This window comes from Molossus molossus, unplaced genomic scaffold (genome assembly GCF_014108415.1).
Source record: "Molossus molossus isolate mMolMol1 unplaced genomic scaffold, mMolMol1.p scaffold_m16_p_21, whole genome shotgun sequence".
In the NCBI taxonomy this organism is placed as follows: Eukaryota; Metazoa; Chordata; class Mammalia; order Chiroptera; family Molossidae; genus Molossus; species Molossus molossus.
In genome coordinates, this window is record NW_023425357.1 from 42,182,738 (window position 1) to 42,203,566 (window position 20,829).

At 55.3% G+C, this 20,829-nt stretch overlaps 1 protein-coding gene across 2 annotated transcripts; it reads right to left on the reverse strand.

Moving 5' to 3' along the window:
• Positions 1–737: 737 nt before the first annotated feature.
• On the reverse strand, positions 738–19,599 carry KATNB1 (katanin regulatory subunit B1). Of its 2 annotated transcripts, none has more exons than XM_036275656.1 (20): positions 19,466–19,599; positions 18,077–18,380; positions 14,299–14,429; positions 11,194–11,311; positions 6,544–6,644; positions 6,175–6,216; positions 5,490–5,573; positions 5,170–5,285; positions 4,757–4,828; positions 4,447–4,597; positions 4,110–4,300; positions 3,872–4,002; positions 3,413–3,463; positions 2,797–2,864; positions 2,544–2,663; positions 2,305–2,454; positions 1,945–2,021; positions 1,791–1,865; positions 1,447–1,563; positions 738–1,164 (listed from the first exon to the last, which is right to left on the reverse strand). In XM_036275656.1, the coding sequence occupies exons 2-20, from the start codon at positions 18,114–18,116 to the stop codon at positions 1,032–1,034; spliced, it is 1,968 nt and encodes a 655-aa protein (XP_036131549.1). In that variant the 5' UTR covers positions 18,117–18,380; positions 19,466–19,599; the 3' UTR covers positions 738–1,031. The 2 variants fall into 2 exon arrangements, with proteins under 2 accessions (XP_036131549.1, XP_036131550.1); XM_036275657.1 differs by having other exon boundaries at positions 774–1,164; positions 2,544–2,639.
• Between the last annotated feature and the right edge of the window lie 1,230 nt (positions 19,600–20,829).

Genomic DNA, 20,829 nt, shown 5'->3' on the forward strand with positions numbered 1-20,829 from the left:
CTAACTGGCCCCTAAACAGTGCTGTCAGCTCCCTGTCACAGAAGGGAGAGGAAGGCCCCTCCGAGGCTCGGCAAGACCATGCTGGGGCCCTGGCTTCTCCCCATGAGTGAACCGGCCACAGGACAGCACGTGCTCCTCCCAGGGCTTCCAGGATCCCCACTCCAGTGCAGGGCAACCCCCCAGTCATGGGGTTGTGTTGGCCTAAATTTGGTCCTAGACTTGGGGGAGCCTGTGCTCGGTGGACTCCTCCCTCCAACTGGGCTGAACTGCCAGCTGCCTCAGGAGCAGAAGGGATACCCACCGCGTGACGGCTGCAGGGAGTGGAATCTGTTCAGAGCCCTCAGGATGGGGAACTACCCTTCCAGCCTGGCTCTGAAGGCTTCCTGTGGGTCAGGGGAGGATTCTGGGGTGGCCGTGCCTGTGAGGCCGGGGTCCTGGCATCCTGCAGTATACAGCTGTTGGCCTTGGAGGCGTCCACATGACATCTGGGAGTGCGACAGAGGGGACGGTGGGGCCCACTCTTCACCTGTCTACCAGCCGTGGAGGAAGTGTTGGTGCCTCCTCCTCATCTCCCCCAGCCCACAATAAGTCTGAATTGGCCCTTTCCTGTTGGCCTGGCACTCTGCTGCCCCCTTCTGGCCACACAGCCTGGTGCAGGCCCCTGCCAAGGCCAGGCCGGCAATCCTGCACCTGGGAGAGTCCTGGGGCAGATGCCCTTCCCAACAAGAAAACCAGGGAATAGTTACAAATTTAATAAAATTTGCCTTATAAATTACAGCAGCAGCCCAGGGCGTGGTTGGCTGCCCCAGGAAGCAAGAGTTGGGCAAAGCTGGGCAGCTGTTGCTGGACAGAAGTCTGAGAGTTCAGGATTGTGGAGGTGGCCAGTGGGCCAGCGCTGCCACCTCCAGGATGGCCACAGGGCAGCAGTGGGGGCAGGGCAGAGACTCATGGACCCGTGGGTGCATAGGGAACAGGAGTGGGGGCTGAAGCCAGGCCCCAAGGGCTGCCCGGTTCTCCCACGACTGGATTCCTCAGTCCAAACTGGCCATGAGTAGGTGCAGCTCCCGGAAGGCACTGCCGTGGCGGCCACTCAAGCCTGACTTGCTCTTGACGAGGCCGCTGATGCTCTTGAGCTGCTTGTAGCAGAGCCGGCACTTGTGCAGCCTGTGGGCAGAGGGGCAGCACTTGAGGTAGCTGGCTGCACAGACACCATGACCCCCACCTGCCTGGGGCCTGTCCTGTCCTAACCACTCCCGCCCCTGCCCCAGACCATGCCAGGCCATGGAGGAACTCGTGCTCCGGCTACCCCCACCCTACACCTGAGCCAGGTCTCTGTCCCAGGCACAGTGACCTCTGGAAGCTGCGTCAGCAGGGCCCCCAGACCTGTGTGTCCATGCCTGGCATGGAACCCTGCCCCCAACAAAGGCCCGCTGCCTGGCCCCTCACCTCTCCTCCCTGCTGATGTCAACACCCACAGAGGGCGGGGCTGCCAGGATGTCAGTGATCAGGGGCAGAAATCGCTGCAGGATCAGCTTCAGGGAGGTGCAGCCTGTCTGGACATAGCTGTAGAGGCAGATGGAGGGATGGAGCCACAGACAGATGTATACACAGCAAGTACACAAAGACAGGCAGAGAAAGGATCAGAAACAGCACAGGCTCGTTTCCACTGTGGCCTCTGGAACTTGGAGGGTAGAGCAAGGCTGCACAGCCACCTCGCGTCCACCCCAGTCTTTCCCATGGTCCCTGCCCTCCCCTCTGCTATAAGGCAAGTAGGGTTTCTCCACACGTACCTCTCATACTTGCTCTGCAGAAGCTTCTCAATCTGTGGCAGAATGGTGGTGCACAGGTCCAGTTTCCACAGGGAGCTGGGGAGAGGCCCAGGGACAGGTGCCCTCAGCACCCAGCCCTGCCCACTGTGCCCGCTCCCCCCGCTGCGGCACTTACGCTTTCTGGTTGACGATGTTAAGGAGGTCCACTACCACTGACAGGTCATTGATGGCCACGGCCGAATCCACTGACGTCTGCGCAAACAGAGCACCTGTCACATAGAGGACTGGGGACAGAGTGGCCCTGCCTGGGTGTGATGATGGGGTTTATTGTGGGATGTCAGTAAGACCACTTAAAACGATCAGTGCGAGGCCAGGCCCATAACCAGGAACTCAGTAAATGGCAGCTTGCGATGATGAGGATGGAAGAAATCAAGTCAACCATAGTGTGGTGATAGGGGCCACCACCACCCCCTGCAAGTTCCTGTGGCCCTCTTCTCGGCTGGGCCCTAAGCCTGGGGCAGGAGAAGGCACTTGCCTTGATGTCGCCTGTGGTCCACATGGCCCTCACGGTGTCCAGGTTCTTGTGGCGGCTGGTGAGCACCACGCACATGGTATCGTGGCCTTTGCGGATTTGCGACATGGCATCCTCGTCCACCAGCTCTGTCTGCTGGGGGATCTTCACAGCCTGGTGGGAAGGGGCCCACATGCTGGCAGCAAAGCTCTGCCCTTGCCCCATGGGCCTCCACCCCACCCTTGGGCTGGGCCCCCACTTACAGGCAGGAAGTCAGAGGCCTTGAGCCCAATGGGCTCATTCCGGGCGGCAGGGATGATGGCAGGCTCAGCCTTGGGTACCGGGGTGGAAGTGATGACCTGGGGCCAGGACAGGACCTCAAGCTGGAGGGGTATGAAGCTCAGTGGGCAGCCAGCGTGAGGGCTCCCTCTCTCCCCCCAGATAGGAGGCCCCTAACCCTGGTGCAGGGCTCCAGCCCCTCTGAGGCTCACACCACGCCCTTCTACCCGGACATACGTTTGGCACCGGGAACTGTGTGTCCATGGCTGGGCTGGGCTTTGCTGCCTCTTTGGCTGTGGCCGTGTCTAGAGGCAAAAGGAAAAGACCTCTGGGTCAGAAAGAAGGCAGGGCATGGGACGGGACTCTGGACAACATCTGTAATTGAAGGGACCGAGCAGGAGCCAGTGGGCAGCCAGGGAGGGAGACATCAGCCATGGGGGTCACGGGGAGGACTAAGGGCTGGGGTTGTCCCCCACTTTCTACGTACTCAATCCCAGGCCTGGCAGAAAGCGGGCATGGAGCACCGTGTGTGGAGGGGACCCGGGAGCGGCAATCTATTACCTCGCCGGGAGTGTGCGCCAGGGGCACCGGTGGGGAGTGGGTGGCGGACAGCCTCAAGCCCCCACCCAGTGGGCCCAGCTTGTTCCTCCACAGCACTGTCATGTTTCTGACCCCTCTGTGTGGCCGTCTATTGTTTGCCTTCCTCTTTAGGGTGTGGGCTCCCGAGGGGAGCACCTGCCTGCCTTGTTCACCTGGGACTAGCCTGGGGCTTGGCACATAGTAGGTGTTCTTGTGCGAGTTGGAGAGGACTGAGGAACTGGGAGGCCAGGCTCTGCCCCATCCCCCAACTCACCATCTTCTGGGGGTGCTGGGAAGGGCTCACTTCTTCGAGGTGGTGTCCGACCTGTAGAGATGAAAGGGGTTGGGGACCCATGGTGGCTGCCCAAGGCTCCTTCCTGTCTGAGCCTCTAGGGCTTAGGTGGCCTGGGACCCAAGGCCCTGTCAGGATGTGGGGGATGGGAGGTGGTTCCCAGGCATGTAGCTGCAGACCTGCAACCCTGTCTCGGCCTACAAACCCTCAGGCCTGCCCTTTCCCACCCACATGCCCCTTTGGGCTTTCCTTTGCTTAGGGTGGACAGGGCACTGGGTGGCTGCCAAGGTTCTGCTGGGGCCTGGAGGACCTGGGAGCAGAGCCTGGCTGGATGTGGGTTAGGAATTAAGGGAGCTGCGTGGATGCCATCCCCAGAAAGGATCGTCTGTGTCCATTTCACAGATGGGGCTGCAGGGTCACAGGGCGGGTGCCAGGCCTCACTGATACTGTTCTTGGGCTGGAAGATCTCGTTGTAGTCCTCGGCATTCTGGATCTCTGCCCGAGACTCCCGCTCATCCCGGTCATCCTCGCTGCTGGGGCTGCGGCGCTCACTCTCTGAGTTCTGCTTCACCCTGCAGGGTGATGAAGAGAGGCCGGGGCCAGTGAGGCCAGGCGGGGCCCCCAGAAGCCTTCCTCCAGACAGCCCTGCTTCTTGTGCCCTCCAGTGCTCCGAGCCCACCTCTGAGGCTTGCTGCAGGTTGTGCTGGGCCGCTCATAGATGCGCCGAAGGGGGGCGGTGGGGAGGGGCGGCTGCTGCGCCAGGGGTAGGCTGTCCTGCACGGGGTCCTGGGCCACCATGCCTGTCCTGGTGACCCGTGTCAGGTCCACCACATAAGAGGAGACGTTGCTCTGGGAGAAGGCCACGCCTATCTGCAGGAAGCGGTAGAGCTGGGGTGAGACCCTTCCCAGCAATGGCCAGGGTATAAGTGGGCAAAATCCCCGCAGGCCCAGGTAGGAGTGGGGGCCTGAAAAGCTCACGGAGGCAGCGGGGCGGCTGGGTGGGAGGCGACTCTCACCAACTGGTTGTTGCAGATGGCCAGGTCGGCCACCTTGCCCCAGTTGACTAGGACCACGTCAAAGCAGCGCTCGGGCTCCCAGCCGTAGACACGCAATGAGTCCTGGCAGCCACTGTATAGGCAGCAGCCGTCGGGGTTGAAGAGGATGCTCCTGGGCCAGGAGAGTGGGCCGTGGGTCCCAAGAAACTCGGAGAGGTTTCAGGGAGCCCAGGACAGGAGGGAGTAGAAGCAAGAAGAGAAAAGCCCACCCACATGCACATCCCACTTCCCCAGGAGAAGGGCTGGTCCTACCACTCAGCAGCCTGCATACCTGACAGGCCCTGGCTCCCCTTCGATGCAGCTCACCACCTGGAATTTCTCCAGATCCCAGAAACGGATAGTCCTGCAAAGGCAGCCAGGCTGTGCTGGGAAGCGGGCACAGCCAGATTCTGCCCACCCCGCACCCCTCAGGGCCATTAAGAGCAATGCCTTGGGCCAGGGCAGGAAAGGAGAGGGAACTCAGCAGGTAGGAGGTGAATATGGGCCTTGGATCTGGACACGCCCTGGAAGGCATGTCCAGGACCAGGGTCCCATCTTGGCTTGGCTGGCAGTATTCAGTCTACATAGGCTCATCAGGCAGATGACACCCTGGGACAGAGAGACAGACTGGAGACAGGTATACATGCCCTCAAAGGCAGAGATGTGAGGAACAGCAGCCACAAGCGAGGGCCTACTCCTCCTCACCTGTCAGAGCTGCCCGAAGCCAGGAGGTACTCGTTGGGATGAAATTCCACCACATTGACAGGTCCCGCGTGGCCAGGGAACTCGGACATCATCTTGCCCGCAGTCAGATCCCAGAGCTGGGGCAGGGCAGGGTGGAGGTCAGGCCCAGGCAGGGCCCCGCAGCTGCCCGCTCTCTAGCCTGAGCTCTTTATTCACACACCACCTTCCAACCTGGACAGGCTTGGGACATGCACCCCAGGAAAGGGAGGTGAGGACCCAGCTGAGTGTGATCAGCAGATGCCGGTCCCCAAGCCCTGGGCCGAGGTCAGGCCGGGAGCTACCTTCACCGTGTGGTCATCTGCAGCCGATGCCAACCACTTCCCGTCGGGGCTGAACCGGAGACACCGCACAGCCTGGCTGTGCCCCTGAGGAGAAGGCAGAGCACCAGGCTCACCCCAGGGGCCTCCCTGCCCACTGCCCCACTCCACCCCTGCTTGACAAGCAGCACTTCCTGAGGAGCAGGCAATAAGGGGAAGACGTGAGGGAGATGCCGCACAGGGACACTTCCCCATATGTGGTCATGGGCTCCCAGTCCTGCAGATGCTCCAAGAAATCAAGACTGCGTGGTTGAGTCTTAGGCTGCTTTTTGGAGAGTTAAATGCCCTCTCTTAATGTCAAAGGGTCTAAAAGCCTCTAAAAACAACTCTGTTAAAATCAGTGCTTCTGAACTCATATGAATAGGCACCCCCTCACCTGACGATCCCTGTTGCCTGTCTATAAACCAGAGCATGGAGCAGTTAGGTAAATACGGCTCTGAGGGGGTTCACGGAAAGCTGGGGTCCAGGTGCACCACCCACAGCACTCCTGCTCTGCTCCAGATTCATGTTTTTCGTTGGGACTCTGGTTTCTCACGTTCTCACCCATGTTGGACAGCAGTGCCCTCCGGCCCCTGCCAGTCTGGGCACCACCCATGCTCCACGCCTGCACGGTGCTTATGGGATGACCAACAGAGGGCGCCTTCCTTACCCTGTACCTGAAGACACAGCCTTTCCTCCGGATGTCCCAGAGCTGCGGGGAGAGGGGCAGAGGGGCAGAGTCAGGGCAGGTCACAGCCAAGGGTGGGCTTGGGCAGAGGAGGCCGAAAGCCTGGGCCACAGGGCACAGTGTGGCTGTGCAGAGAAGGGCTCTGCACACCTCCGAGTCATTACACCCCAAAATGACAGGGCTCTAGAAACTGCTCTCTGCAGCCGAGAATTCCAAGCAGGAGTGCCTGCCAGACGCTGCCACAGACGTGAGACGCCTCCACTGAGCGGAAAACCCACCCCTCAGGTGGGACGCGTGGCCGGTCCCACTGCCAGCCCAGCGGGAGGCACAGGGCTCAGAGTGGCATCTCACCTTGATGTTTGTGTCCTGGGAACCCGAGGCCACAAACTCCCCGTATGGGTGGAAATCCAGGCTGCAGATGTTGGCTTTGTGTCCCATGAGCGTTCGAAGAACTAACGAGACAGAGCAGAGACGGCAGCTTCAGAGGCAGACAGACGGCTGGCAGAGCAAGGCTGGTGTGCTGGTGTGGGGGCTTCAATACTAACTGAAGAGTAACGCAGATTTTTTAAATGGGGGAAAAATCAACCAGGGTCCTAGTGCCCTAACAACTAATTTTCCTATTTTTCTCCTGAGATGACAGCCATTTCTGTTTGTACCTGAGCCTCCAGAAAAGTGTGACACAGCCCCCCCCCAGCGTGCGCCTCGGGGCTTGTCCCAGTGTGTTCTTGTGAGAGCAAAGGGTGAGGGAGGATGTCAGGCAGAGGGAAGTGGTGGGCAAAGGCCCCAAGGAGGGCAGTGGAGGGCATGCCTGGTGGTCCCGGTGCTCACACTGGTCGTCTGTCCCAGGGATCCTGAATGGAGGGTGGCTGTGAGGACAAGCTGTGGGAACTGAGAGAACACAGGGAGGACATGCTGGCGCCTTAGAAACTCAGGGGTGAGGGGCAAATCGCCTCCTGCTGCCCCAGGAAACCATGTCTTCCATCCTTCACGGTTCTGCAGGCAGCTCTGTGGCCCAGCCCAGCTCTGCCTGCGGGCAAACTGTGTCTCTGGTACCAATCAAATTTACCTCCTCTTTCTGGCCTCAATTGTCTTGCTTTTTAAAAGATTTATCATTCTGTCTGAATGAAACTGATCACCCCATGAGTGTTGGGCCAAGTGGTACAGGAGTCCAGCCGTCCTTAGGTTTGAGCCAAGGCGAAAAAGGGTGCTTGTGAGAGGCAGTGAGCTCTCTACTGAAGGAAGTGTTCAAGCAGACTCCAGATGTAATGCTTTAGAAACAAGAGTACAGTTCCAAGCACTGGGTGAATTAAACTGGTGTATGATTGTCTGCATCTTTCCAGGTTCGCCCAGGTCCAGGGCTGGAGCCAGACAGAACTAGGGGTAATGTTGGCTCTGCTCTTGGCTTGCTGTGTGACCCTGGGCAATCCCTTACCCTCTCTGAGTCTCATATGAGGTCATGGTCAGAAATATGTAACAAAATGGACATAAAGCTCTCAGTATGGGTCTGACAAATGGTAAGTGCTGAATAAATGCCAGTTATAATAATTCCCATTGTAGCCCTGGCCGGCTTTGCTCAGTGGTTAGAGCGTCGGCCCATAGTCCAGAGAGATCCAGGTTCGGTTCCTGCTAAGGGCACGTACCTCGGTTGCGGTGTGTCCCTGGCCCCAGTTGGGGTCATGTGGGTGGCAGCCAGTCGATGTGTCTCTCTCACAGCGATGATGTTTCTCGCTCTCCCTTCCTCCCTCTCTCCCTCTGGCTCTATCTGAAGATGAATGCAAAAATGTCCTCGGGTGAGAATTTAAAAAAAAAATCCCATTGTAATGTCTTCCTGCTCAAGGACTGCCTCCATCCTTTCCTCCCTGTCTCCCAGGCTGGGCCTTCTCATCTCCTCAAGGCTCAGAACGCTTGCCCTGGTTCTCCATCTTGTGGCCCAGTGACAACCCACTACTCAGTGCCATGGCCTTTTGGGCACCTCCCTGGTCCCAGGACATCTGCTGAGCACTTCCAGTGTTCTCAGAATAGGTTGAGTGATTTCTTTTTTAAAAATATGTTTTTACTGATTTTTAGAGAGTGAGAAAGGGAGAGATAGAAACATTGATGTGAGGGAGAAACATTGATTGGCTGCTTCCTGCACGCCCCCCACTGGGGATTAAGCCTAAAACCTGGGCATGTGCACTGACCAGGAATGGAACCGGGACCTCTCAGTCCATAGGACAACACTCAATCCACTGAGCAACATTGGCCAGGCCAGGTGGGCGAGGATCAGAGGCTCAGAGGGGGTAAAAGTGCACTTAAAGCCAATCAGCAGGGTGCAGAGCCAGAATTTAAACCAGGCACTTACTCTTGAGTAGCTTGCTTTACTGTATGGCCCTCTACCTGGGTCACGTTTGTCTAAAGCTCCCAGGACAGGACAGGCACAGCTGAGAGCAGGATAAAAGCGAGCTGGTCTCTCTGTTATCTGCCTTGAGGACCAAGTCCATCCCACTGCCCACCACATCCAACCATCCTCCTAGGTGTCCCTTGGCATAGGCCCTGTCAGGCTCTGAGCTGGGGCTGAGCTGCCTTTATATCTTTCACAGAGTGTGACAAGGCACCTGCCACATCTATCCACTGAGTATCTACCCCAATCACACCCAAACCTGACAGGCTGCCCCTCCTCGCTATCTGTAGCTGTCACATGCCACCAGGGGCTCAGCAATGCGTTTCTAGTCAAGGAGGCCTCAGATACATGCTGCCCAGTCCAGGGCCTGGAGGGGCAGACTCATGATGGCTCTGCTTCAGCCAGCTGGCTCTGTGTCCCACAGCAAGGTGTCCAAAATGCTGCCCTGCCCTGAGAGGATGTGGCAAGTCCCGCCCTGTGTGGGCCCTTCCTGTGGGATCCGGGTGACCCACCCTCGCCCTCTGGCTGTGCCATGGAGAGCAGGCAGGACCACATTCTTTTGGTGTGACTTCTGCCGGTGCTCTTCTGTCCCAGGAGGGAAGGCCTGTCACAGGAGCTGGGAGCTGCAGAGTGGAGGGCCCCTGGCTGTGTCCCCCATGAGGAACCTCCCAGCCCTCCCAGCACAGTGGCTGCTCATCCTCCGCCTGGACCCCCCAGCGATGGGCTGCCTTTCAACGCAACCGCTGTGACAGTCAGGCAGCTCTTCCAGAACCCCTTCTGTACCTGGTGGGCCAATTGGCCTGTCACTTTCACTCACGCCGTGGGGGGGGGGGGGGGGGAGGTGAGCCTGAGGGCTTGGCTCTTCCTGCTGAGGGCAAGTTTCTCTCCCAGCAGAGAAATCCCCCCACTCGAGCAGCACGTGCCAGAGCGGACAGCACTGGGATGGGAATTCGGATCCCAGGATTCGAGTCCTGGCTTCTGCCACTCCCAGCCCCAGGGTCCCCACCAAGCACAGTGCCCTCCCTCAGCCCCAGCATGCCATCTGACAAAGAGGGGGGCCTTGCCAGCCTGGCTCTGCATTGGAATCACCCGGAAGCTTACCAAAAAGCCAGATTCTGGGCCCACCCCACTTGAGTCATGTTCACTGCGCGTGGCGTCCTGGAGAGCAGCCGGCTCTGGGAGTCCGCTGCCCAGGAATTCCAGACAGAGATCTTCAGTGTCCGTTCTCTGCCCCTGAGGAATCTCACGTTCCCCTTACACATGAAACAGTCGTGGCTGAGAACGCAGAGCGCCCTTGTCTTCTCTTCTGTCCCTGCTCCTCAGTGCATGGTGACTGGCTGGTGCCGTGCCCTGGGGTCGGGGTCCAGGGAGAGGCTTCCAGATGGAGAACTGCCTTATGCCTGAGCCTTTCTGGTTTCTCAGCTGCAGCCCAGCCAGAGGGGCTTGTTCTGTCCTGGCCCCTCGAGTCCAGCAAAGCCCCAGCACAGATGCCGTGGGTTGTGTGTGTGGCCAGGCAGCGGCACCGCGTGCCGAGATACTAAACGTGCAGCCTGTTTGATGTCTAAGAGATCCTGGGGTCTGTCTTTCTTAAGCAGCCCACCACTAGGGGGCAAGCATCACCCATGAGGCCCAGGGGCGCCACTTTCCTTTAGGGCCACCTACACCAAGAAGACCACTGCTCTGGGACAGAACGGCCTGGCCACTGGCTGTGTGTGGCTGACGGCCACAGCAGGAGCAGAGCACCACCGCAGCAGAGGCCCAAAGACCTGGAAGTCTCGGCGAGACCCACGGGGCCGTTTCCTCTCCCGCCCTTCAGGGAGCGGTGGCCGCCCGCGGCTGCGCCGGAAGGGCCAGGCAGGCTGGCAGCGAACAGTGAGCAGGCGGCTTTCACCTGGTCCGCTCAGTGTTAGCCTGCGCAGTGTTCTGTGCTAACGTAGAAAATGATTTTATAAAGAAATTGCAGTGTGACCATGTTTTTCAGAAAGATGGGGAGAATGAGAAAAACACCAGGTACAAGGACAGAAGGTTGAGGCCTCTGAGAACAGGAAGGAGTGGGAAAAAGGCCTCCTCTTTTCATTGTGAATTTTATAGAACTACCAGTATCTGACTTCTTAAATGCCGTAAACCCGTATAAAGGTGAAAACTAAATTAAAACAAACAAAGCAAAAGAAACTAAAAGGTCTGGCCACCCCAGCCCCATTCCTGCAGATAACAGTTATCCAAAGCTGAGTGGGGGCCACCCCCGAGTCAGGCCACCCAATCCCCAGTATGCCACACACAGCCACTTCAGTCCTTCATGTGTCCTGTGTGGTCCCTGGTGGCACTTGATGTCCTACCAGGTTCTGAATCCACACAGACACCCACCTGCCCATCCACACAACTGTCCATTCGGACATTTACTAGGTGATTCCTTGGTGCCAGCACTCAGAGACAGGAGCGCACGTCGCAGCTGCCAGCCTACTGGGGGTGCGGTAGAAGGGTCACCACACTGTCTGGTCACTGCTCTAGGAGGGAAGCACCCAACCTAGTCAGGATGAGCTTCCTGGAGGAAGCAACCAGACAGGATGTTGAGGCTGCAGGGTCGCAGAAAGCATTTGGGGAAGGCAAGCACGGACACCTACTTTTGGCAGCTTCCAGGTCCCAGACGCGGATGGATCCAGACTGGGAGCCGGCCACAATGAGCTCCTCGGGGGTGTTGAGGCGGACACTCTCCACTGGGGATGTGTGACCTGTCAGGCTCTGTGGAGAGGGGGTCAGCTTCAGTGCACTTCGTCGGCAGACCCCAGCTGCTGCCCCAAATGATGGGTCCCCAGGAAGTGCGTCAGGGAGAAGTGGCCCAAGCCACAGAGCCACACCCAGGCTCTCCCATAGACAGCTGAGCAGCCGCCTCTCTCGGCCTCAAGGCTAGAAGGGGGCCAGACCCCAATCATGCTCCAGCCCCTCCCACTGCTCACTGTGCTCCAGATACACATGCCACCTGCAGAAAGGGCCCTGGGCCCCTTGGAGGGAGCAGCTGACCCTTAGTCTGAGTCCAAACTGCCGCCCACCTGGGCTCTGCTCCCTCTCGCTCTGCCTGGCCCAAGCCCCTCAGGGAGGGAAGCCATGGCAGAAGTGAGGCCGGAAGTGCTGGCATTTCCAGCTTTTTGGAGACAGGCTGGAACCTGAAATCTATGGTGTCTGTCACTCCCCACCCAGCACTGGCCACCTCAAGGCATAGTAGTGACTCCATCATCAGTGTTTGTTAAGACTGTTCCCCATGAGGGTTGGGGACAGTAGGGAAAACTGCTCCTCGGTGGAACTACCCCAAGTTACAAGCAGTTGGTCCAACTACCATACATCGCTGGCAGGAGGATACCTGGGTCCGAACTCCGTGGTGGGCAACTGGGCATATCCACCGCATTTAGAAATGCACCTTTCTGCACATGTGCAGACACACGTGGACAACATAATGGTCACTCACTGCAGTGACTCTTTCAGACAAAAGACTGGAAACAATACAAAAGTCTGTCACAGGACACTGGGTAGATAAACTGTGTCATCATGGTCACCCATGCAATGGACTGCTATTCACTCATCATGAAATGAATGAGGCAAAACTCTGCATATGATCAAGACTGACCTCCATGATACTTTCAGGTGAAAAAAGATAGAGACAGTGCGTATAATATACCGTCAGCAGTATAAAAGGAGGAGGGGAGGGAACTAGACGTACACATTCGCTCTCGAATGTATGAGTAATTCTGGAAGGATGGAAGGACAGAGGAATCAGGAGCCTGACTGTCTCCAGGGAGGGAGGCACGGGGGTCAGGGGAGGAAGATGTTTCACCGCTGGCCAAGAATCATCTGGATGTTGAACTATATGGGCCCACAAATACTCAGAAATGCACAGAAACAGGTCAAAGTGGACTGCCTGCAGAGGGAGCAGCTACTGCATAAACCTGAAGTGAGAAAGAACTTGGCAAGCTTGAGGCCCTGGAAGACCTGGTCTGTGGGGAGTCAGGGGAGAGAGGCTCAGGCTGAGGCCTGTGGGGCCCTGTGGGCTGCACCTGGTGTGAGAAGATAAGTCTAGAGGCCAGACCCCAAACTGTCCACTGTGCGTCTCTGGGAACAAGAGCCTCGGGTCACTTCATGTCCATTTTATGTCAGACTTTGTTGAGTTTTTTCAAACTGTGTATGTAACTTAGGCATTTCAGGGGGAAAAACACATTTAAACCTTAAAAACAAAGGGGAACAAAACAAAACAATTTCAATTCTGTTCTGAGCTCAACTTCAGTTGCCTGGAACCCTGGCTATGGTTTGGACCAGCTCTCGGTTCTCCCCTGAATTTCTCCAAATCAATGAGTTGATTAAGTCTCTACTAATAAATTTCACCTCCCATCCTGTTTTATCTTTATCCTGACTTGGTCAAGATCCAAAGCACCCTGTGCTACAAGGCTGCGTTGGAGGAGAGAGAGGTCCCAGTGCCCCCAGTGGGAAAGTAAATTGATTTCTAGAGGGCAATTTGGCAACATGTTTTGAAAGCTTTATGAAAAAGTACACACCTAGATTTAATGCAAAGATTACAGATCTGCCCAAAGATGTAGTGGATGAGGATGTTTACTGCATGGCTGAGCACAGCCAAAAGGCTGCAAGTGACCTCCATGCTGGGAACAGGGCGGGGCTAAGCCAATTCTGGTTCATCTCTACAACGGCATACCACGAAGCCATTAAAAATCCTGTCGTTAAAGGATATTTTTTGCGCCCTGGCCGGTTTGGCTCAGCGGTTAGAGCGTCGGCCTGAGGTCCCGAGAGACCCGGGTTCGGTTCCCGCTAAGGGCACGTACCTCGGTTGCAGTTTGTCCCAGGCCCTGGTTGGTCGTGCGGGTGGCGGCCACTCGATGTGTCCCTTCACATCGATGTTTCTCTCTCTCTCTGTTCCTCTCTCTCCTTCCCGCTCCATCTGAACAAAAAATGGAAAAATGTCCTCGGGTGAGGAAAAAAAAAAAGGATATTTTTTGTCACATATTGTTATTTTAAAAAGCAGGCCACAGAACAGTAAGAGAGCGTTCTGGAAATAAATTGTTATATATGTTCATGTGTGCACATGTACGTACATGTACATAAAACGCACAACAAGTCTGCATATGTGTGCGTGTGCATGTCTGTGTATCTATATCAGCACCTACAAGGGTACAGACCAAAATATCAACTGCAGGGTCTTTGGATAATGGAACTATGTATCATTGATTCCTGTGTTTTTTCCTCCTTTATGATTTCTTGTTTCGGAAAGCAGCTATCGGCATTGAATGTAGTCATGTGACCAAGGAAAGTGCTATTAAAGAACCAGCTCTCTACCCAGCCCCAGCCAGGCGCCCTGAAATCCTTTTAGTGGAATGAAGTAGGGAACATATCAGTCACCCCCACACATAGCTTACGGGTGGGCGGCTGGGCCCTGGGCAGGGCAGGACAAGCTCAAACTCATTTGAGCCTTCTCATGCAAGCTCCCTGGAGTGCTGTCTTACAGCCAGGTGACATCCCCATTCCTGAGGACTGGCCACTGTCCCTGCCATCTGGAGTTGTCCTGGGCCTTGCTGAGCAGACAGCTGGGGGAGGCATGGATGTTATGCTCCCCCCCCCCCAGGATGGGAGCCCAGAGGATAGGGTGCCTCCTCCTACCCCCAACCTGGCTGTGCCCACAGGCCCCTCCCAGCCCTTGCCCCAGCCCCCACTGGCTGGCTGAGGCTCACCATGATGCAGTTGGGCTTGTTGATGGACCACAGGTTGACGCGGCAGTCGTCCCCGCCTGTCGCCAGCAGCCGCCCCGAGCCTTTGCCCAGCACCAGCGAGGACACATTGCTGGCATGGGCGACGATCTCCTCTGCACAGGAAAGGGCAGTGGGGGAAGGCAGTCAGGGGGCTTGATGGGCCACATGGAGGAGGGGAGGGCCTTACCCCTTCAGCTCCCCTTTGGTGCCCAGACACCCCTCCTGGCACCAGCTGACCAGGCAAGGCCTGGGCCTCAGACAGAAATGACTTTCTCAGTCTCAGTCATTCCTGTCTCACCCTTAGACCTCATGATTTTCTTCCTTTTCCTGTACATCGGCTGATAATATTATATACTTACTAAGCTCAATTTTTAAATTAACTTGCTATGTTTATTTAGCTCTGTCTTTTAAACAATAACATCCATGAAATTACAAATGTGATGTGTTCATTATATTTTTTCTATGATACAAAAAGAAAATAGAAAACAATTACTAGGATAAAAAATATTGACCTATGTACCACCTAAGCACCTTGCAAATGGCCACTCACTGTGCACACAAACCCCTCTTTGGAGAAGGCACTTTAAGAACCATTCATGGCAACTCTAGACAAGCTGTCCCCAGGGGAGCTCACCTAGGGCTTTGGCCCACGGCTTCAGAATCACAGACCGGGTTCTCATCTGAGCTCTGCCACTGCAGGCTGTGTGGCCTTAGACAAGTCACTCACCCTCTCTGAGGACTGGGTTCCTCGTCTGGTAAGTGGGTTAACAATAACACTGCCTGACTCACTGAGCTGCTGAGGACTCGGTGAGAAGGTACCCCTGAGCGGCTGGGTAGGGAGTGAGTGCTCCGTGGTTGTTAGGCAGGCTAAGGACGAGTCATCATGAAGACAGTGGGCACTGGGGCCCACATGGGCACAGGAGGGTGGGCTGCATGAAGGGGGGCAGGAGGCAGCCGACTGAGAGGTCTGGGTGTGAGGGCTGACCAGACAGAGTGGGAGGTGAGATCACTGTGAGCAGCCACAAGGGTCCCTGGCCTGGACTGCTGGAGCAGCAGTGGGGGCAGTCGACTTAAGCCCCAGGGGCATCAATGCTCCAAGGGGAACAAAACACAAGCAAGGAACCAAGAGGCAGTCCAGGTCTCCAGACTCATCCCTGAGCAAGTTCCTCCTGGGAGGGAGTGGTAGACAAGACAGGTCTCTCCACTCAGATGGAAGGAAAACCCCACGCCAATGCCCTGAGGCAACTAGAAGGCCTCAGACAGCTAAAACCCTGTGTGCATTAAATTGTCATGTGCCTGAGCACGTCACTTCCCACCTGAACACTTTCATGGCTTGGCCTTGCCTTTCAGATAAAGCAAAGCGTGTCAGAAGGGCTGGCTGGGGTCCTCACCAGCCTCTGTGGCACCATATTCTCCCCAAGACTGTGTCCATGACCTCCTTTGAGTTCTGCACTGAACTTTCTGCCTCGGGGCCTTTGGAGATACAGCTCAGGAAGCCTACAATATTCCCCTTCCCCATTCTCCATCACTGAGTTAACTCATTCAAAGCCCGTCCCAGCTTAGAATTCAAAGAGAGACTGAGGGGTGTGGCAATCTGATTCCTGCCTGTCACTCTTCCCAGGCTCCACACCCTATTTCACAGGGACCTTGTCTATTTTGCTCCCTACTGCCTTCCTAGTGCCTGGTTCTATGCTCAGGAAAGACCAGCTGCTGAAGGGATATAACCCCAGTAAATACAGAGCTGCTCTGTTCAAAGTATACCCTCCTTGGAGACCTTTTAACAGGATTCTCCTTGAACCCTTGGGCTTAGAGGAACAATTTGAAAATGGTCCAAACCTCTCATTTTACAAATGAGGACACTGAGGCCCAGCAAAGAGCTTTGCCCAAGTTCCCAGCTAAAAAGTGAAGGAGCCTTGCCCTGGCTGGTTTGGCTCAGCGGTTAGAGCATCAGCCTGTAAACCAGAGAGTCCCAGGTTCGGTTCCTGCTAAGGGCACAAACCTCGGTTGCAGTATGTCCTCACCCCGGCTGGGATCATGTGGGTGGCAACCAGTCGATGTGTCTCTCTCACATCAATGTTTCTCTCTCTCTTCCTCCTTCTCTCCCTCCCACTCTAACTGAAAATAAATGCAAAAATGTAAATGTCCTTGAGTGAGGATAAAAAAAAAAGTGAAGGAGCCTTGCCTGGCCGGCGTGGCTCAGCAGTTAGAGTGTCGGCCCACGGACCAATGGGTCAGGGGTTCGATTCCAATCAAGGGCACGTACCTTGGTTGTGATTTGTCCCCAGCTCTGGATGGGGTCGTGCGGGAGGTAGCCACTCAATGTGTTCGCACAGATGTTTCTTTCTCTCTCTCTCTTACGCTCTCTTCCTCTCTCTCCCTCCCACTCTATCTGAACCAAAAGTGGAAAAATGTCCTCAGGTGAAGGAGCCTTGCTCCAGCTTCTGAAAACAGCTCAAGGACAACTCATAGCACAGGGTGACCAATTTGGGCACCAAATGTATGCCAATCAGTTACTACAGGTGGGGTATGGCCCATAGACACACCCACAAGTAGGGCAGCAGTCCTCAAAATATGATCTGAGGAACCTTGGGATTCTTGAGATCCTTTCAGGGGGTTCAAGAGAACGAAACTATTTTTATAATAATACTAAGATGGTATTTGACTTTTATGCTCTTGTTTGCTCCTATGATAGTTTTCCCAAAGATACATGACCTGATGATATCATCATTAATGGCATGTTTGTGAATTCTTGTTTGAAAATGTCTCAGTATTGCCCTGGCCGGTTTGGCTCAGCGGTTAGAGCGTCAGCCTGCGGTCCACAGAGACCTGGGTTCGGTTCCCGCTAAGGGCATGTACCTTGGCTTCAGTTTGTCCCCGGCCCCGGTTGGGTCGTGTGGGTGGCGGCCACTCGATGTGTTCCTTTCACATCGATGTTTCTCTCTCTTCCTCTCTCTCCTTCCCGCTCTATCTGAGTGAAAAATGGAAAAAATGTCCTCGGGTGAGGATAAAAAAAAAAAAAAAAGAAAATGTCTCAGTATTGCTAACATGGTAAATAATGATAGATATAACTCCCATAAACAAAAACTCATCAGGGTCCTCAGTAATTTTTAAGAGTATAAGGAGGGTGGGGGGAATCAGTGGGGGAAAAAGGAGAAACATCTGTAACAAAAATAAATTAATTAATTAAAAAAAATAAAAATAAAAGTCATAAAAAAAAAGAGTATAAGGAGGTCCTCGGATCAAAGAGTTCAGAGCTGCTATGTAGAGTAAGGACGGGTGTGGGTTGTGCTCACGATCAGTTACATTCCAGGGCCCTGTCAACCTTCCTCTGCCTACCCTCTCACCCTGGCCCCTGCCCTAAGGTGCCTCACAAGTTTGATGTGAGATGTCTGAAAATATCAAGAATATCTTTCAGGATTTTTCACCCCATTCTGCCTGCCAGCCTAACTGGAAATCCTGCACTAAGTGCTTTCTTATGTTCATTTTCTCACTTGAATCTCACAGCAACTCTAGAACATAGATGTGATTATCTCATTGTACACACAGGAAACTAAGCCCCTGAGAGGTTAAGTCACTTGGCCAATGTTACCCAGCTAAGTGGCGAAGTCATGATTTGCATCATGGTCTATCTTACTCCAAGGCCTGAGAGTCTCCCCTTTGTGCCAAAAATAGAAGACATAGCTAGGGGTTCAGGCCACCCCAGCAACAAATAGCTAACAGGATAAATAGGGTGCGAAAGAAAAAAAAGAAAACCACTCACGCAACTTCCAGGCTGTCTTGGTGACCACAGGGGTGGCCATCCTTCAGTTGTCTGGCACCTGAAGCTCCACCCACAAAACAGACTGTGCTTTCCTCAAGGGGTGGGGGTGGATCCCCCCCAGATCCGCCAATCAAGTTGGCAGGGAGTTCCCACACATCCAGATAGAGGGAATGCCTTTCTCCCAGCTCTGGACCAACTCTTAGTTTTAAATCATCCACAGCAGTCACAGCAGCAGCCTGTGCACGCCTGTTGGGATCGTGGATCATGGAATGTCAGGCTTGAGCCATCTCAGCTCAACACTGGGCTGGAACACAAACAGAAGTGATGGCTTGTTAGGAAACACTCAGGGGGAGCTCAGGGGGACCCTGATTTGCAGACTGCAGCTGCAGTTCCCTGGATCGCTCAGGCTTGATCAAGACAGACACCCATCAAAGAGCCAGAAGCTGCACTGCAAACTGGGTTTGAGAATCAGGAGAGGAGACACCTCAGGCAGGGTGACTTGGAATCTAGGGAAAAAGTAGGCCCTCCCCAAGGCCAGGATGATGGGAGGAGGTCCTGCTCCAGGAGGCAGGCTGCCTGAGGTGCAGCAGCCGCAGTGGGGCGGGAGAGCACGTGTCTGTGGTTCAGAAAGATTTCTGAGAGTCACTGTTTTACCTGACATGTGGGAAAGGGGTGGAGTCAAGGCACCTGGGGGCCCAGTAGAGGCAATCCAGAGACAGGTTCTGAAACCTCTGGGGAGAATGTCAAACAGGGCCCTGAGGATCCCAACCCCCCCTCCCCCGAGTATGTGGCAAACGAACCACTCCAGTCCCTGAAATTCCCAAGGACAGTACTGGGAACTAGGTCTCCAGCCTGAGCATAAGCCGATATGACTCAATCTAAAAGGCCACCTTATGGAGCCTCTTACCTACTTCCTCTAAGCCTTTTCCCCATGAAACCTCTCCTTTCCATCCCCTTTCCCCTGGGTTCCCCAGCCCTGCCTCTCTAGTCCTCCACTCCTCCCTGCCTCCTGTGCCCCCCATTCATATACACCTTGTTTCCTGGGCTCCCTAACTTGGCCCTGCCTCGCCAGAACTTTACTCCCTTTTCCCCTCTGCTACCAGTATCCCCATTCATTCACTCTCCTGCTTCTAGTGTCCCCATTCTTTATCCATCCTCTAGCAGACCCCCAGTTCGGCTTCCGGCCTCCCAGGTTTTGCCCTCAGGCCTCCACGCCGGTCCCGCCCCTCCGGAGGCTAAGGCTGGTCCCTTGGCCTCCACAGATCCTCCCACTCCTCTCAGCTGGCGGGGACGGGCTCCAACCACCCTGCGCCCGGAGCCCTCTCCGCCGCAGCCCGGCCCAACCCCGCCCCGCATGGCTCGGCCCGGTCCAGGGCCCACCGTACGTACCTTCGCCTCCTCGCCCCCTTGCCCACTCCACCTGCAGCTGCGGCTCCGGAGGCCTAGGCTTTGCTCCAGTGGCGACCCCCACTTGCCTCCATCCCCTGCCCTGATTGGTCGCTGCTTGACAACCGACCCTCACAACAAATCCTCCAGCTTATAGCCCCGCCCCCTGACCTCTTGCACCAATCAGCCGCCCCGAGCGCTCCTCCTCCCGCCAGGTTTGACCAATCGAAGCAGGCATTTCTGCCGCTTTTCCCAAGTACCCGCCCTCTTTTCCTGAGTTGGACTAATCACGAGGAAGGAGCGTTCAAGAGCCGCCCCTCGGCCTCTAACGAACCAATGCGGGCTGCCGTTTCCTTGGTCCCGCCTCCGCCTCAACTTTCCCTTTCCTTCACCTTGCCTTCTCTTCCTCGAACCTAGTTTGCGTTTGAAAAATTTGCGAGACGCCCTCCAATGGCGGTTGCACCAATTGCTTTAGCAACTGTCTCAGCTCGACCAATCAGCCTCCGCATTATTGGAAAACCAATTTCCAGATAGCCAATGGGAAGGAGACGTCGAGAGCAGAGTGAAGCCGCGGACGTTCCATCTTGGAGTGGGGCGAAGCGGGAGGAGCACTTAGTCAGCGTTTTGCTGTGGTTCCTGCTTGTTCCCTTTACCTGCGGGCGGCTCCGCTGTGGCCTGAGGACCTTTCCCTCTTCTTTTGCTCGAACACGGGCTTGAATCCCCCAGAAGAGATCCAGAGGGAAAGAGAGTCGGATTCTGGGTCCGAGTTAGGCGCGAAGCCCGGGAGTGCTGCCCCCACAGCCGGCGTCTCGGGGGAGGGATGAGTGGGCCGCCGCCTTAAAGGCATCACCGCCTAGGCATCGGAGAAACGCCGACTTCATCTGTGATTCGGGGGGGTGGGGGGGTGGGGGGGCTTATTCTCCACTGCGCTGCACCCTCTCTGCCAGAAAGAGGCAGAGGGTCCACCCTCACGCTGTATTTTTGGAAGCAGACTGGAGAGCCACATGGGCACTATAAAAAGAGGACTAGATTAGCAGAGTAAAATCCGATCAAAACTGCCCAGCCTGTATTTCTCAACTTTTTATATGAAAACTTAATAGAGAAAACTTGAGAGAATACTACAATGATGTATAATGCTTCACTAATATAATCATGACAGTGTGAATATCAACACTTGCTAACATTTTGCTGTATTTCCTTTATCCGTCTGTGTTCTTCAAACCATTGGGAAGTTGTAGACATCAAGACATTTCACCCTGACACTAACTACTATTGAGCATGTTAATTCTTAAAAAGCAAGCCCTCATCCTACATAACCATTGTATCACCACACCTAAAAAAACTAACAATTCTTTTCCAGTCCTAAT

Excerpts from the sequence above, each read along its gene's own strand:
- KATNB1 (XM_036275656.1), bottom strand. The coding sequence starts at position 18,116 with ATGGCCACCCCTGTGGTCACCAAGACAGCCTGGAAGTTGC. Across the intron at positions 4,829-5,169 it reads GCTTCGGGCAGCTCTGACAG|GACTATCCGTTTCTGGGATC; the intron begins GTGAGGAGGAGT and ends CTGCCTTTGCAG. Across the intron at positions 1,866-1,944 it reads AACATCGTCAACCAGAAAGC|CTCCCTGTGGAAACTGGACC; the intron begins GTAAGTGCCGCA and ends GCCTCTCCCCAG.